The sequence below is a fragment of the Furipterus horrens genome, unplaced genomic scaffold, assembly GCF_987537825.1.
Source record: "Furipterus horrens unplaced genomic scaffold, mFurHor1.1.pri manual_scaffold_11, whole genome shotgun sequence".
Taxonomy (NCBI): domain Eukaryota; kingdom Metazoa; phylum Chordata; class Mammalia; order Chiroptera; family Furipteridae; genus Furipterus; species Furipterus horrens.
Window position 1 is genome coordinate 80,360,253 of NW_028327181.1, and position 12,752 is coordinate 80,373,004.

Genomic DNA, 12,752 nt, shown 5'->3' on the forward strand with positions numbered 1-12,752 from the left:
TCCAGGTAGCCTTACCCCTCGGCCAGGGTCAGCCTGAACCCCCTGCCTTAGATTCTGCGGCGTCGAGAGGCCCCTTGAGCTCCCGTTCTCCAAGTCTCTTGGAGGGCGGCTCGCTCCCCAACCAACCTCCGCCCCTGTCCGCCTCCCATCGAAAAAGAAGGGACAACCAGAGTCCCGGGAGCGGATGTTGGGAGACTCGGGCGAGTCCTGGTAGCCACGCGGCCGAGACCAGGAAATGGATCCGGGTTCTGGGGTTACGAGGGGAGCTGTCCAGCCCCGCAGGGTGAGCTGGAAGAAAGGGTGGGCCTTCGCTGGCGAGAAGGAGGCAGCGGCGGGCGCCAGGGCCGGGTGGGGCTGTGACTGCCCCTCCAGCCCGCCGGCTCCGGGCGTCGCCCCCGCCCCCCACGTGGCCGCCGCTGTCCCAGCCCCTGCGAGGAAGCGGCGCGGCTTCCTGCGGCTGGGGCCGGGGATATAGGCGCCCCCGCTCGGGCTCCGCGCCGCGCCGCCGCCCCTCCTCGCCTGCTTGCCGCGCGCGATGGCCCCGATCCGGGCAGAGAGTGCCGCAGGCGGCCCGTGGATCCTGTCGACCCGCGCGGGGCGACCCTCAGCGCTCCGCCTCCTCCTTCTGCTGGGCGGTGAGCGCAGCGCCCCGGGGCGCGGGTGGGAAGCGCGGGAGGCCCTGGAGGGGAGGGGGCTGGCGGGTTGAGTCCGGAACGGCCCCCGGGCTATGGTGCGGACAGCGCTGTCCTTAGGACTGTCCCGGGCCCCACCTCGGTAAGGGCGCCGCGCAAACTGATTAGCACTTGGGGAAAACCTGAACGGGGGCCCCGCGAAGAGATCTTAGGAGGTCTGGGGCTGGCGAGGAGCGAGGAGGTTTGGGTCTGAATGTGAGTGGGAAGGAGCTGGTACTAGCCCCTCTCTTCTGGGCACTGATGTACCCCGTGAGTGAATTATTCCTCCTTCTTTTCTGAGAGTAGCTCTGACTTTCAAGGGTCTAAGCCTCCAACTTACACCCATCCTCCAGGCTCCACTGCCCAGATCCCAGCTATTCCATCTCCTTTCCCTTTTCTGCCCACAGTTATCCTGAAGCCCCAGGTTTCCGTAGCTCAGCTTCTTACCGTCCCAGGCAGCTTGGAGTCAAAAGGTGAGTAGCCAGCAGCTGTGTGAAGGTGGCCTGGGGCAAGAGGAGAGGTAAGTCAGTGGGGAGGGTCCCTTTCCCACAAGACAGACTCCTAAGCTGGCCCTCCTCACACGTGGGTTGGAAAACCCCCAAAAAAGTATATGTAGAAATCCCATTTTGCCCACAGCGATCGGGAAGCCCCAGGAGTCCAAGGCTCAGCTTCTTACCACCCCAAGCAGCTTGGAGTCAGATGGTGAGTAGCCAGCAGCAGAGGGAAGGTGGCCTGGGGCAAGAAAAAAGGCAAGTCAGTGGGGAGGATTTTTTTCCTACAAGGCAGGCCTCTAAGCTGGCCCACCTCACAGGTGGATTAGAAGACCCTAGAAAAAGTATATGTGGAAACTCTTGTTAGTCTGGGAAGTGCTGTGTGTACATGGAAGGCATTAACACTTTCCTGAGTTGGGATTCTCTCCTCAGCCATAGTGTGTTGCTTGGGAAACTTTCTGAGGCTGTCCTGGCAGTTCCTATGTTTAAAGACAAGGACAGTGGCTCTTGGATGGAAGTACCTGAACCAGAGGGCTTGGAGGGAGGGGAGGGGTGGCGTCAACGTGCTGTATTAATGCCCACAGGGAAAATGATGGATGAGTATGATGAGAAAATTGGTCATTGCTGGCACAACTATGTGATTTATATGAACTCTATTGAAGGAGACTGGTGCAACTGGACCATAATTAGCAGGTAGGGGCAGTGCTGGGGGGTGGTTTGGGCCAGGGGTGGGGCTTGCTCATTGTGGGTGGACCTTAGTAAATGTGGGGCAGTCCTCTCTATGGGCCCAACCCCTCCCTCACTCTAGCCCTTTCTTGCCCCCAGGCCTTATAGCAGCCTGCAAGAATGTTTGGAACAGACTGCAGAGCACTTTGGCCTGGGCTTCCCCAATTCCATGGCGGAAGAGGTCATCTTGGAGACTCACCATATCCACTTTGCCAACTGCTCCTTGGTGCAACCCACCTTCTCAGACCCCCCAGAGGATGTGCTTCTGGCCATGATCATAGCCCCCATCTGCCTCATCCCATTTCTGGTCACCCTTGTGGTGTGGAGGAGTAAAGACAGTGAAGCCCAAACCTAAGGTGGCATGAGTTTCTCAGCACCCATCCTACTCCTTTCCCCTGCCACCACCAGTCTCTCTCCCTGTCTCCCTACCTCTTTCTCTCTCACCCCACACAGAGCCTTAGATTGGTGGAAATGGAGCTGGGTGGGGTCATGGCACACATTCTGTAATCTTCTAAATAAAAGGTTTCTTTTGTACACTGTCTTCCCCATTCCTGTGGGGCTTGTGTCCTTCCCAGAGTCTGATATTCCCACAGGCCCTAAGCTCTAGGCTGCAGAGCTGGAACAATATGGATAGCCCCACTGTTTTGTTCACTTACCTGCCCCTCACAGTCCCACCCACCACCACCACACACACACACACACAAAGCCACACTCCTATGTTCCTTCCTCCCAAGGTGGGGCCTTTCCTGCTCTTATCCAAACTCAGCTTCAGGAAACATGCAGGAAGAGACTCCCTTCCGTTCTGGACAACTGCTGGGGACCTGTGGGGGAGGTGGGGGAGAGAGGACTCCAGCTGTGGTTCCTGCGAGAAGGAAGGGGGCTGCCCAAGAGCTCTGAATTTTCCCCTCATTCATGTTCACTCCTAGAGACTGGGAGTAGGAATTGGAGTCCACCCCTAAGGACCTCAAGATTAAGGACAAAGAAAGTGGAGGCTCCCTTTGCTAGGTTCACCACAGGACTCCCCCCTCCAAGTTCCTGGCCCTCATCTTACATTGGTCTAGACCCCGGGGGGTGTGGCTTACAGCTCTACTGCCCCCTGGTGTCCACTAAAGCAAAAAACAAACAAACAGAAGATGGATGTGTGGTGGTGGAAGAAGCTCAAAACAGAAGATTGGATCCTGAGTTTGGAGACCTGTCATCTCCATAGCAAACACTATTTCTTAACTGGACTCTTCTATCAGCTTCCTGAGTCATACTTATGCTCCCTTAAGATACTTCCCCACTGTTGACATAAGAAATGTCCAAACATGTGGAGAATTTTTATAAAAGTTTATTTGAGCCAAAATTGACATCATATTCCAGCAGCAAGCTCTCAAATGTTCTGAAGAATTACAGTTTCGCAGTTTCTTTTATGCACTTGAAATTAAGAAGGGGACATAGGAAGATTGTGTGACGGTGGGAGAAAGCAAGGTGGGGATTGGATTATAGGATAGTTAAGATCATTTGCTGTCTTGAGAATGGTTATATCTTAGAAATAGGGGTTTGAAAACAGGCATTTCAAAGGTGTGCTAACCTAGATACACAGAAGCAACGGACAGAGCTTGCTTAAGGCAAAAATAAACCTTCTACTAAAAATTTATATGCCTGGGGCGTGACTACCCACCATGACCTGCCCAGTTAGGAATTTATGATTTATCACAGCTCCCTTTTCTCATCCACACCACTTTCTGGGGACATACCTAGTCTCTGTGACTCACCATTTTAGTATAAGGACACTCTTGTAGGTCCCTGGACAGTAAGGCTCAGTTCTCACTAGTTCTCCTTTGGACAAACTTACCAGGCCATCAAGAATATCTAGAGAGCCTTGACCAGTGTGGCTCAGTTGGTTGGGTGTTGTTCCACCAGGTGAAAAGTCGCCAGTTTGATTCCCTGCACATGCCTGGGTTGCAGGCTTGGTCCCTGGTCGGGGGTGCATAGGGGAGCCAGCTGACGGATGTTTCTCTCCTGCCTCAAGGTTTCTCTCCCTCTTTTTCTCCCTGCCTTCCCCTCGCTCTAAAATAAATAAATAAATAAATCTTTTAAGAAAATCTAGAGAACAACTTTGTTCTCCATAAGGGCACCTGTTTATTCCTTGTGGCACCTAGAGTCTCTTCAGGAACTCTCCTCCTTATTGAAATATCTGCCTCCATGAGTATATGCATACACATATTCTAGAAATGCCTGTCTATTCCATAGATGTATACTCATGTGCTTCCTGGAATGTATCTGTTCATTCTCTGAGACACACTTCTCCTCTTGGGACATATCTGTCTGTCTAGAGACACACCTTTTTTCAACTGAGATAAATCTTTTCTGTTCCCATGAGTGCATATGTCTTATCCAAGGATACATCTATGTTTTTCTTGGTCCATATTTGCCTTCATGAATCTTACTAATGTACATCAAAGGCATGCTGGTATAAGACACTGTATGGTATATTATGTTGGACAGATAAGTTAGATAAGGCTTGATTTCTGCTCTCAGTGGCTTTCATCTACTAGGGGAGCTGATGTGCACAAATAAACAAAAACAATGGAGTGTGTGATGAGGGAATAGGAAACAAATGTTTGTATGAGTGCAAAGGAAGGAATGGCCACATCTAGCAGAGGTGTGATCACAGAAGGTAAGATCACAGGAGGGTGATTGTGGAACTTCTACATGAGTAGGCCTTAGATAGAGTGCATTCCCTTGGTGGGGAGAGTAGAAAGGGAGATGAGTTAGGGAACAACTGTAATAATACAGACTTGAGAAAAGGAGGACATGAACCAAAAGCGTGGTGAATGGGGAAATGAAAAATAATTTAAAAGTAGGAGAGATGGTTAAAAATGGGAGGGAATGAACAGGATTTGGATATGAAGCAGGTGACAAAGAGGGGAGATTAGAGCTGACTCAGGCTTTGAACCTCAGTTACTCGGACAGTAATGGAAGTCATAATAGAAAAGGGACTTTAACAGGAGGTGGTAGCCTGAAGAAAGGGATATGCCATATGAGGTGAGAATGGAACAAGCTGTTATATCTCACAGTGCGTTAGAAATGGGCTGGCAGTGGCAAGAGGAGTATTCTGCACAGAAATGCCATGTGTAGCCATGAGAGAGATGAGAGTTCTAAGAGTGAAAGAGTATTGAAAAGAAGAAACTGAGGTTAAGTACTTAGGAAAAACCCACATTTAAAGAATGAGGGAAAAAAAGGAGACAAAGGGAAAGATTAAAGAGACAGTAGGAGAACAAGGATAAAACAGTGCTTTGGAAGCAAAGGAGATGGTGCCCTTTGAATGAATGTTAGCAACTGAATGGTTCATTCATTCATTCAACAAATATTTGTTGTGCATTCTGTGCACCATGAAGTTTTAGAGAGCAGACAGGAAATTGAGAGAGTGTTAAAGTCAAGGACACTACATATTTTCTTTAAAGAAAAAATCAAATTTAGCTCTGGCTGGTGTGGCTTGAGTGCTAGCCTGTGAACCAAAGGGTCACTGGTTTGATTCCCAGTCAGAGCACATGCCTAGGTTGTGGTCAGGTCCCCAATTTGGAGCATATGAGAGGCAATCACACATTGATGTTTCTCTCCCTCTCTTTCTCCTGCCCTTCCCCTTTCTCTAAAAATAAATAAATAAAATATTTTTAAAAAATAAATTGAATTTATTGGGGTGACATTGGTTCACCAAAACATACAGGTTTCAAGTGTACAACTCAATAAAACATCATCTGCACACTGCCTCATGTGCCCATCACCTCAAGCAAAGTCTCATTCTGAGCCCCCTGTCCCCCTTTTGCCCACCTCCCCCTCCCCCTCCCCTTCCCCTCTATCACCACACTATTGTCTGTGTCTCTGTGTTACATATATATGTCTTTTGGTTAATCCCTTCACCTTATTTCATCCAGTTACCCACCCTCCCTCCCTTCTGACAGCTGTCAGTCTGTTCCATGTATTCATGCCTCTGTTTCTATTTTGTTTGTCAGTTTATTTTGTTCATTAGATTCCACATATAAGTAAGATCATATGGCATTTGCTTTTCTTTGGCTTATTTCAGTTAGCATAATAAACTTCTGGTCCATCTATGCTGTTGCAAAAGGTAAGATTTCCTTTTTTATGGCTGAGTAGTATTTCATTGTGTATATGTACCACAGCTTTTTTGAACTGTATTTTTTCCATTACCCCTTAGTCCCCTTATGTCCCCCTGCAATCACCACAGTGTTGTCCATGTCCATGAGTTCTTTTTCCTTTCTGCTCAATCCCTCTATCCCCTAACCTCTCCCACAACTTATACCACAGCTTTTTAAAATTTATTTATTGATTTTGAGCGAGAGAAACATCAATTTGTTGTTCCACCCACTTATGCATTCATTGGTTGGTTGATTCTTGTTTGGGCCCTTACTGGGAATTTAACCCACAACCTTGGCATATCAGGACTGCATTCTAACCAACCAAGCTACTCAGCCAGAGCTGTACCACAGTTTTTTTAACCCATTCATCTACTTATGAGCACTTGGACTGTTTCCATATCTTTGCTATGTAAATAACACTGCGATGAACAAAGGGGTGCATCAATTCTTTTAGATTAGAAGGACACTAACTATGTATTTTCACATAGGGATGACCTCCACATATTTGTAGACTAGGAGAGAGGAGGTAGGGGAAAGAAAAGGAGGGAAGATGATGCACAGAGAAGTCCTGGAGGAAGTTGAAAAGGTGAGGCAAGGAAATATGACAAGGGGTTGGCCTTGGAAAGGAAGAGCAACACTTCTTCCTTTGAGTACAGAAGGAAGGAGTAAAAATGAAGATGAATTTTTGAGGGATGAATCGAGTGTGATGACAGATGAAGAGGGAAAGATGCATGGCCTCAATCTCATAAAATACAATTAAAGGGAATTCTGCAGGGGGGGGGGTGTTGATGGAGACATGTGGAATGGCTTGATGACTGTGGAAAAGTTTGAAGAGTTACCTTGAAGGATGTGACAAGTAGTTAATAAAAGACAAAGAGTCGGGAGCATTTGAGATCTTGCTCCCTGGCATATGTTGTCAGTTTGGTTCAAATAAACTCAAATAAACTTTAAAAAATTAAAAAAGACAAAGGATCACTGACTGCACTGAGAGCCCGGCAGTGAGGTTAGTTAAGGAATCTGGGGCTCAGTCAGCATGTTCCAGTGATTTTATTTTTAAAAAATATTCCCCTGCCAAGGAATGACAAGAAAGGGGGGTGTAGATGGGCAGGGAGCAACAGTCCTCTTTTGGAAACTGACCAGCAGCAGGTATGTAGGCAAGGGGACAGAATTGAGTAGTCTCGCCTGGTTAAGGAGTCAGATAGACCGAAAGGGGTCTTGGAATTGAGGCTAGGAAGGTGAGGGCTTGAGATGAGAGAGGGATGGCTGTGGTTAAAAATGGTAGCTCTGAATCATGGAAGCAGGATTGTTTCTACTGATAAAAGTTACAAATGCGCTCCCACGGGTGCTACAGGAAACTGAGGAATGGTGGAGTTGAAGGTCATAGGAATTGAAGAGATTGGGGAATTGTGAAGCGTTTGATTTAAATGTTAATATTGAAATAAGCCTAGCATAGTGGACAAAAGCCTAGACTAGCGTCTGGAGACCAGGGGCTCTACCTGCAGTTCTATTAACAAATTGTGCTCCTGTGAAGAATTCATTGCCCTTCTCTGGATTTGAATCAGACTTCACAGGGCCCTTTCTGCTCTAAATGGTATTTATATGATAACATTAAGAGACTGGCTGAAAAGGAAGATAATTTCCTCTAGGTTGGTCCCCCTCTCTCGAAAAGGGTCCGGAACCTTTCTGCTGCGCTTTCTACCCGGAGGTGCGGAAGCGGAGACCGGAAGTCCTTTGCCCGGAGGTTCCGGGTTTCCTGGGCTACTACGATGGCGATGAGTTTCGAGTGGCCGTGGCAGTATCGCTTCCCGCCCTTCTTTACGTGAGGCTTAGACCCCGAGAAGCCCCAATGTGCCTCCCTTCCCTCACCGGACCCCGGGCTCAGCCCTGATCCTTCGCATGGGGAGGGGGAGAAAGGACCCAGGCGCCTCCACTCTCAGCCCCTCACTTTCTTCCCCAAACGCGCCTCCGGCAAGTGCTTCCTCTCTCCCTCCCACTCCTTGTAATTCTGCAACCCTCCTCCTTCACCCGACAGGTTACAGCCGAACGTGGACACTCGGCAGAAGCAGCTGGCCGCCTGGTGCTCGCTGGTCCTGTCCTTCTGCCGCCTGCACAAACAGTCCAGCATGACGGTGATGGAAGCTCAGGAGAGCCCGCTCTTCAACAACGTGAAGCTACAGCGTATCCTCCCTCAGGCTCGTCCACAGCCCACACACATGCACTTCCACAATTGGCCACATGCCCAGACTTCACACACACCCGTTCACCCACAGCAGTCAGGTTCCCATCCAAACTGGTCTTGGGAAAGAGCAGGTATATGGATCGGGCATCCATTTTACCCCCCAAACCCAAATGCAGAACCAGACCCTCTTATCCTAGACAGTGATGGTCTTAGAACCTCTGCCCTGAAGCCAAGTTCCAAACTTTTCAAACTGAGCCCTTTTGACTGAATTTCCAGTCCTGGTCATTGTGAGGCTCAATCTCAGGTACTACCTTTAGTCATTTGTTCCACCTACTCTCCTCTTCCCAGGAAGTAAGGGTAATTTGTTTTTGCTGCCTGATTCATACCTAAAATATCTGTGCAGGAAGGAGAGAGGACAGAGGATGAGAAAACAAAGTTCCCTTTCATTTTGTAAAGCTCTCCTTTTTAATTGGATTAGTTTATCCCCCACGCCCCAGTATCCAGGAAATGCCAATTTATATCCCACTGGGAATTGCACATATATGTATGTGGGAGGGAGAGGTAGGGGGCAGGTGGTTCTCAGCATGAGACTGGTTCTGTGATTTTTTAAAATTTTAATCCATTACCATTTATCCCTCCATACCCTCTTCCACCTCTACCCATCTCCCTCCGTCCCTGCAGTCACCACACTGTTGCCTGTGTCCATGAGTTCTCTTTCTCTTCTTTTTCTTTTTTGCTTGATCCTTCTTCTGTCCCTAACCTTGGCTGTGAGAATTTTTATCCGACCCAATTTATTCCATTAATGCCATTTCTTTAACCTTAAGCCAGGGAAGCTCCCTATGGAATCAATCCAGATTGTATTAGAGGAACTGAGGAAGAAAGGTGGGTTCAGTTCCCCAGATTCCTTATTTTTCCTCCTACTTGGGTTTTTCTGAGGGCAGATTAACACTTTTTTTTAACATTTTCCCTCCCCTGGCTTGAAGCTCAGAGTTCTCTGTACAGTAGACAGCCCAATTCCCCAGGTCCTTTCTTCCATTGGTATACAAAGTTAAAGTCTTTCCCTGTGTGACCTAAGACCTGAAGAGATGTAGGAGGGGAAGTAGTGCCTCACAGACAGCAGTAGTAAAACAAATTTTGAGTCTCTTCTATTCCACCTTGGTTTTTGCCTTTTTGTCCCTTGTTAGGTCATGATGCTTTCATAAGTATCTGTTTTGCAGGGAACCTCGAGTGGTTGGATAAGAACAAGTCTAGCTTCCTGATCATGTGGCGGAGACCAGAAGAATGGGGGAAACTCATCTATCAGTGGGTGAGACTATTCTGCTGCAATGACAGATGCATGGCAAAGGAGAATTGTATCTGTGTTCAGCAGATACCTGGTGTTCCCAGATCCAGGCTGAGCAAAGGAGGAGGGGGCAGAAAGAGGAAGTATGGGTATTCCAGGCAAGATTCTTTCAGTGACTCAATTTCCATGGCTGTACAGAAGTTCCCTTTCTTTGCCTGTAGGAGACCAGAGGCTACATGAGGCTATGTTTAGAGAATGCAGTATTGGGAACCACCAGTACTATTGTTGGCTGGAGCCTCTGGCCACAGAAGATAAATGAGGAAAGGAAGAAAAAAAAAAAACCATGGGGCCCCTCCCCCACCATACCCTTATGGGGCTGTCCACAATATGAAGTTGACCTTCTGAACCATTGTGGGTGTGGGGACAGACTCTGTTCCCTAAATTCCCAGCCACCACCAGCTTTAAACATTTCCAAGAGAGAAAGGAGGGGAAGAAGCATCAACAACCCAAATGTAACAAACACATACCACCCATTCCTGAACAGGAAAACAACCAGAATGAGAGGTCACTTCTCAGACACGTGAAGACCTGTGGTTTAGTGGTTCCGAATGTGTGTGTACACATATAAATATAGCACTGGTAGGGTTTGTGGGTTTTAGCCACTTCTCTGCAGAGGTGACAGCCCTGGTTTGGGACTAGGTACCATTCCTGGGTCAGAGAGGTGGAGCGGGCCAGTTCTCCTAGATTTCTGATCCTTATTCAATCTCTGTTTTCTTGTCCATAGGTTTCCAGGAGTGGCCAGAACAACTCTGTGTTCACCCTGTATGAACTGACCAATGGAGAAGACACGGAGGATGAGGGTAATGCCTTCCTCTTCCCCCAGTTTTATCATCTGAATCCTCTCTCCAGTCCTTGTTCAATTGATATTCAGACTTCTATTTCTCTGCCTCTGAATTCCAAATACTACATAATATAAGGGTTCTTAACTCATCTCCATTATTTTCATAAACCACCTGGATACACATAAAAAGAAAACCCTAAATTTTGTTTGTGGGGATATATGGTATTTTTCTAGGGATAGAGTCCATATTATCAGATTTTCAAGGGCATCTGTGATCCATGAAAAGTTAAGAATTAGGAGTGTAGACACCGAATGAGGAACCAGGGCAGAAGATTAAGCCTGAAATCTCATTCCTTGCTGGCTCAGGTTTTCTTTCACCCTTTATTCTTATAGAGGGTTCAAGATTTGTGGGCATTAGCTGAAGGGATTGGGCCAACACCCTCAGCCCTTTTAAATACTTTGTTTTCTGGCAAGGCAATGATTTGCATACTATTTGATTTTTACATAGTATGACTATTCTCTTAGCTCTTTTATTTTTGCCTTTACATTTTGATCCCTAGGATTACCCAAAGTTCCAATCATAGCTGGGGAAAGGAGGGTGCCTCCCCTTTCTGCGAGGACCTGACTGCCCCAGCAGAATTTATAGCTCTTGGCTCTTCCCTCCTGCTCTGCAGGCCTCTGCTTGCTACTCCCACCATCACCTATGACTTCAGTGCTGCAGCCTTGCCTAGCCCACCACTCAGGCTGGGCAAAGCTGGAGGCTTCCTCAGAAAGCAAGCTTCCTGACTCGAGAGCTGGGCCCCCGCAGGGGAAAAGGTATGCAAGCCTGTTAGGGCTTGCCTCCTGTATCGCTCATCTCCCTGCAGTGTATTGTCATATCTCCAGACACTCAGCTGGCCCTTGGCTCCCAGCCTGGTTCCTTTGAACTAGGAAAGGGCAGATATCTGTACTGGACCTTAACAATCTCCTGGCCAGTCGTATGGCTATACTTGTTAGTGTTAGGGCAGGTTCTCATGATGGGTACAGATGTGCAACTAGGGTCAGTGTCCAGTGACAAGGGCCTTGACCTCCCTAGGCTTGATTGTCAAGGCCCTCTGGCCCAAGAGCAAACAGTATCACTCTTATGCAGCAGACACTAATTGGGGTGTACATGGGGACTGAGTCTGACAGAAGAATCAAGAAGGGGGAAATAAGCATAAATACTCATATGCTAACTAAAGCTTATTTCTACCCCTTACCCTTATTTTTTTTTTTTAATTGATATGGGAGAGAGAGAGAGAGAGACATTGATTTGTTGTTTCACTTATTTAAGCATTCATTGCTTGCTTCTTGTATGTGCCCTGACTGGAGATTGAATCCACAACCCTGGCGTATCAGGATGACACTCTTAACTAACTGAGCTACCTGGTCAGGGCATTCCACCCTTACTCTTAGGTAGTACCCAGGAAGGGTGGGTTGCAGCTGCCACAGTGTAGATGGCACATGTATATCCTGGCCTCACAGGTCTCAGCTTCCAGCTAGACTGCTCTTCTCAGAGGCCTGGAGCCCCAAGGCACTGAGTGTCCTTGACTGCTCCTATCTCCCTGTCCAGAGTTCCATGGGCTGGATGATGCAACCCTACTGCGGGCTCTGCAGGCCCTACAGCAGGAGCACAAGGCGGAGATCATCACCATCAGCGATGGCCGGGGCGTCAAGTTCTTCTAGCAGAGACCTGTTTTTCTTTACGCCTTACCTCCCACCCTTCCAGGGCTTTCAAAAGGAGGCAGACCCAGTGTCCCCACAGACTGGATCTGTGACTCCACCAGACTCAAAAGGGCTTCAGTCCAGGGATGGGTTTCCCACTTACCCCATGTGTTTGTCCCTGGGATAGGGAGAGGCGGAGGTGCCACTGAGAAAAGATATGCTTCTCCTGACCCTACCTCCTTCTGTCCTAGATTGTCCCTGAGTCAGGGTCTGTAAATCCAGCACTTTACATGTGTTCACATATGTAAGTACACACACACATGCCTATACAAGCTTCTGTCTCTTCCCCCCTCCCACCCCTTCAGCTGCTGTTGCCTCGCCTCTCAGGCTGGTGCTGGATCCTTTCCAGGGGATGGTGGAAGCCCTGGCTGCAGGCAGCCTTCCAGGCAATATGAAGATAGGAGGCCCAAGAAGGGGCTGGGGCAGTGAGAGGCGGGGCCAGACAGTGATTTACGATATTAAAAAGCTCAACCCCACTGCCTGCCTCTGATGTTACTACTGGAATGGGCTTGGGGAGGTCTGTGAAGTGTTACCTCCCCCACCCCCCCAGCAAATCCAAGCTTAGAAGAGGGGAGAGAGGCCTATGGCCTTTGGAAATGAAAAGGTCCTCCAGTGCTGGCTGGCTCCAGTGAGCCTGTGGTTTTTCATCTTCTGGGTGGGCTGTGTGGGGGAGTGCT

At 48.4% G+C, this 12,752-nt stretch overlaps 2 protein-coding genes across 4 annotated transcripts; both read left to right on the plus strand.

The window, feature by feature from the left end:
- The first annotated feature begins 444 nt into the window (after nt 1–444).
- On the plus strand, nt 445–2,422 carry RAMP2 (receptor activity modifying protein 2). The gene is made up of 4 exons (XM_090291162.1): nt 445–635; nt 1,079–1,144; nt 1,747–1,855; nt 1,988–2,422. The coding sequence occupies exons 1-4, from the start codon at nt 536–538 to the stop codon at nt 2,241–2,243; spliced, it is 531 nt and encodes a 176-aa protein (XP_090147288.1). The 5' UTR covers nt 445–535; the 3' UTR covers nt 2,244–2,422.
- A 5,334-nt stretch (nt 2,423–7,756) lies between these two features.
- On the plus strand, nt 7,757–12,593 carry VPS25 (vacuolar protein sorting 25 homolog). Of its 3 annotated transcripts, XM_090292330.1 has the most exons (7): nt 7,758–7,849; nt 8,063–8,208; nt 9,038–9,091; nt 9,427–9,515; nt 10,276–10,351; nt 11,007–11,148; nt 11,924–12,013. In XM_090292330.1, the coding sequence occupies exons 1-7, from the start codon at nt 7,797–7,799 to the stop codon at nt 11,940–11,942; spliced, it is 579 nt and encodes a 192-aa protein (XP_090148456.1). In that variant the 5' UTR covers nt 7,758–7,796; the 3' UTR covers nt 11,943–12,013. The 3 variants fall into 3 exon arrangements, with proteins under 3 accessions (XP_090148457.1, XP_090148456.1, XP_090148455.1); XM_090292331.1 differs by lacking the exon at nt 11,007–11,148 and having other exon boundaries at nt 7,757–7,849; nt 11,924–12,551; XM_090292329.1 differs by lacking the exons at nt 11,007–11,148; nt 11,924–12,013 and adding an exon at nt 12,381–12,593.
- Nucleotides 12,594–12,752: the final 159 nt, after the last annotated feature.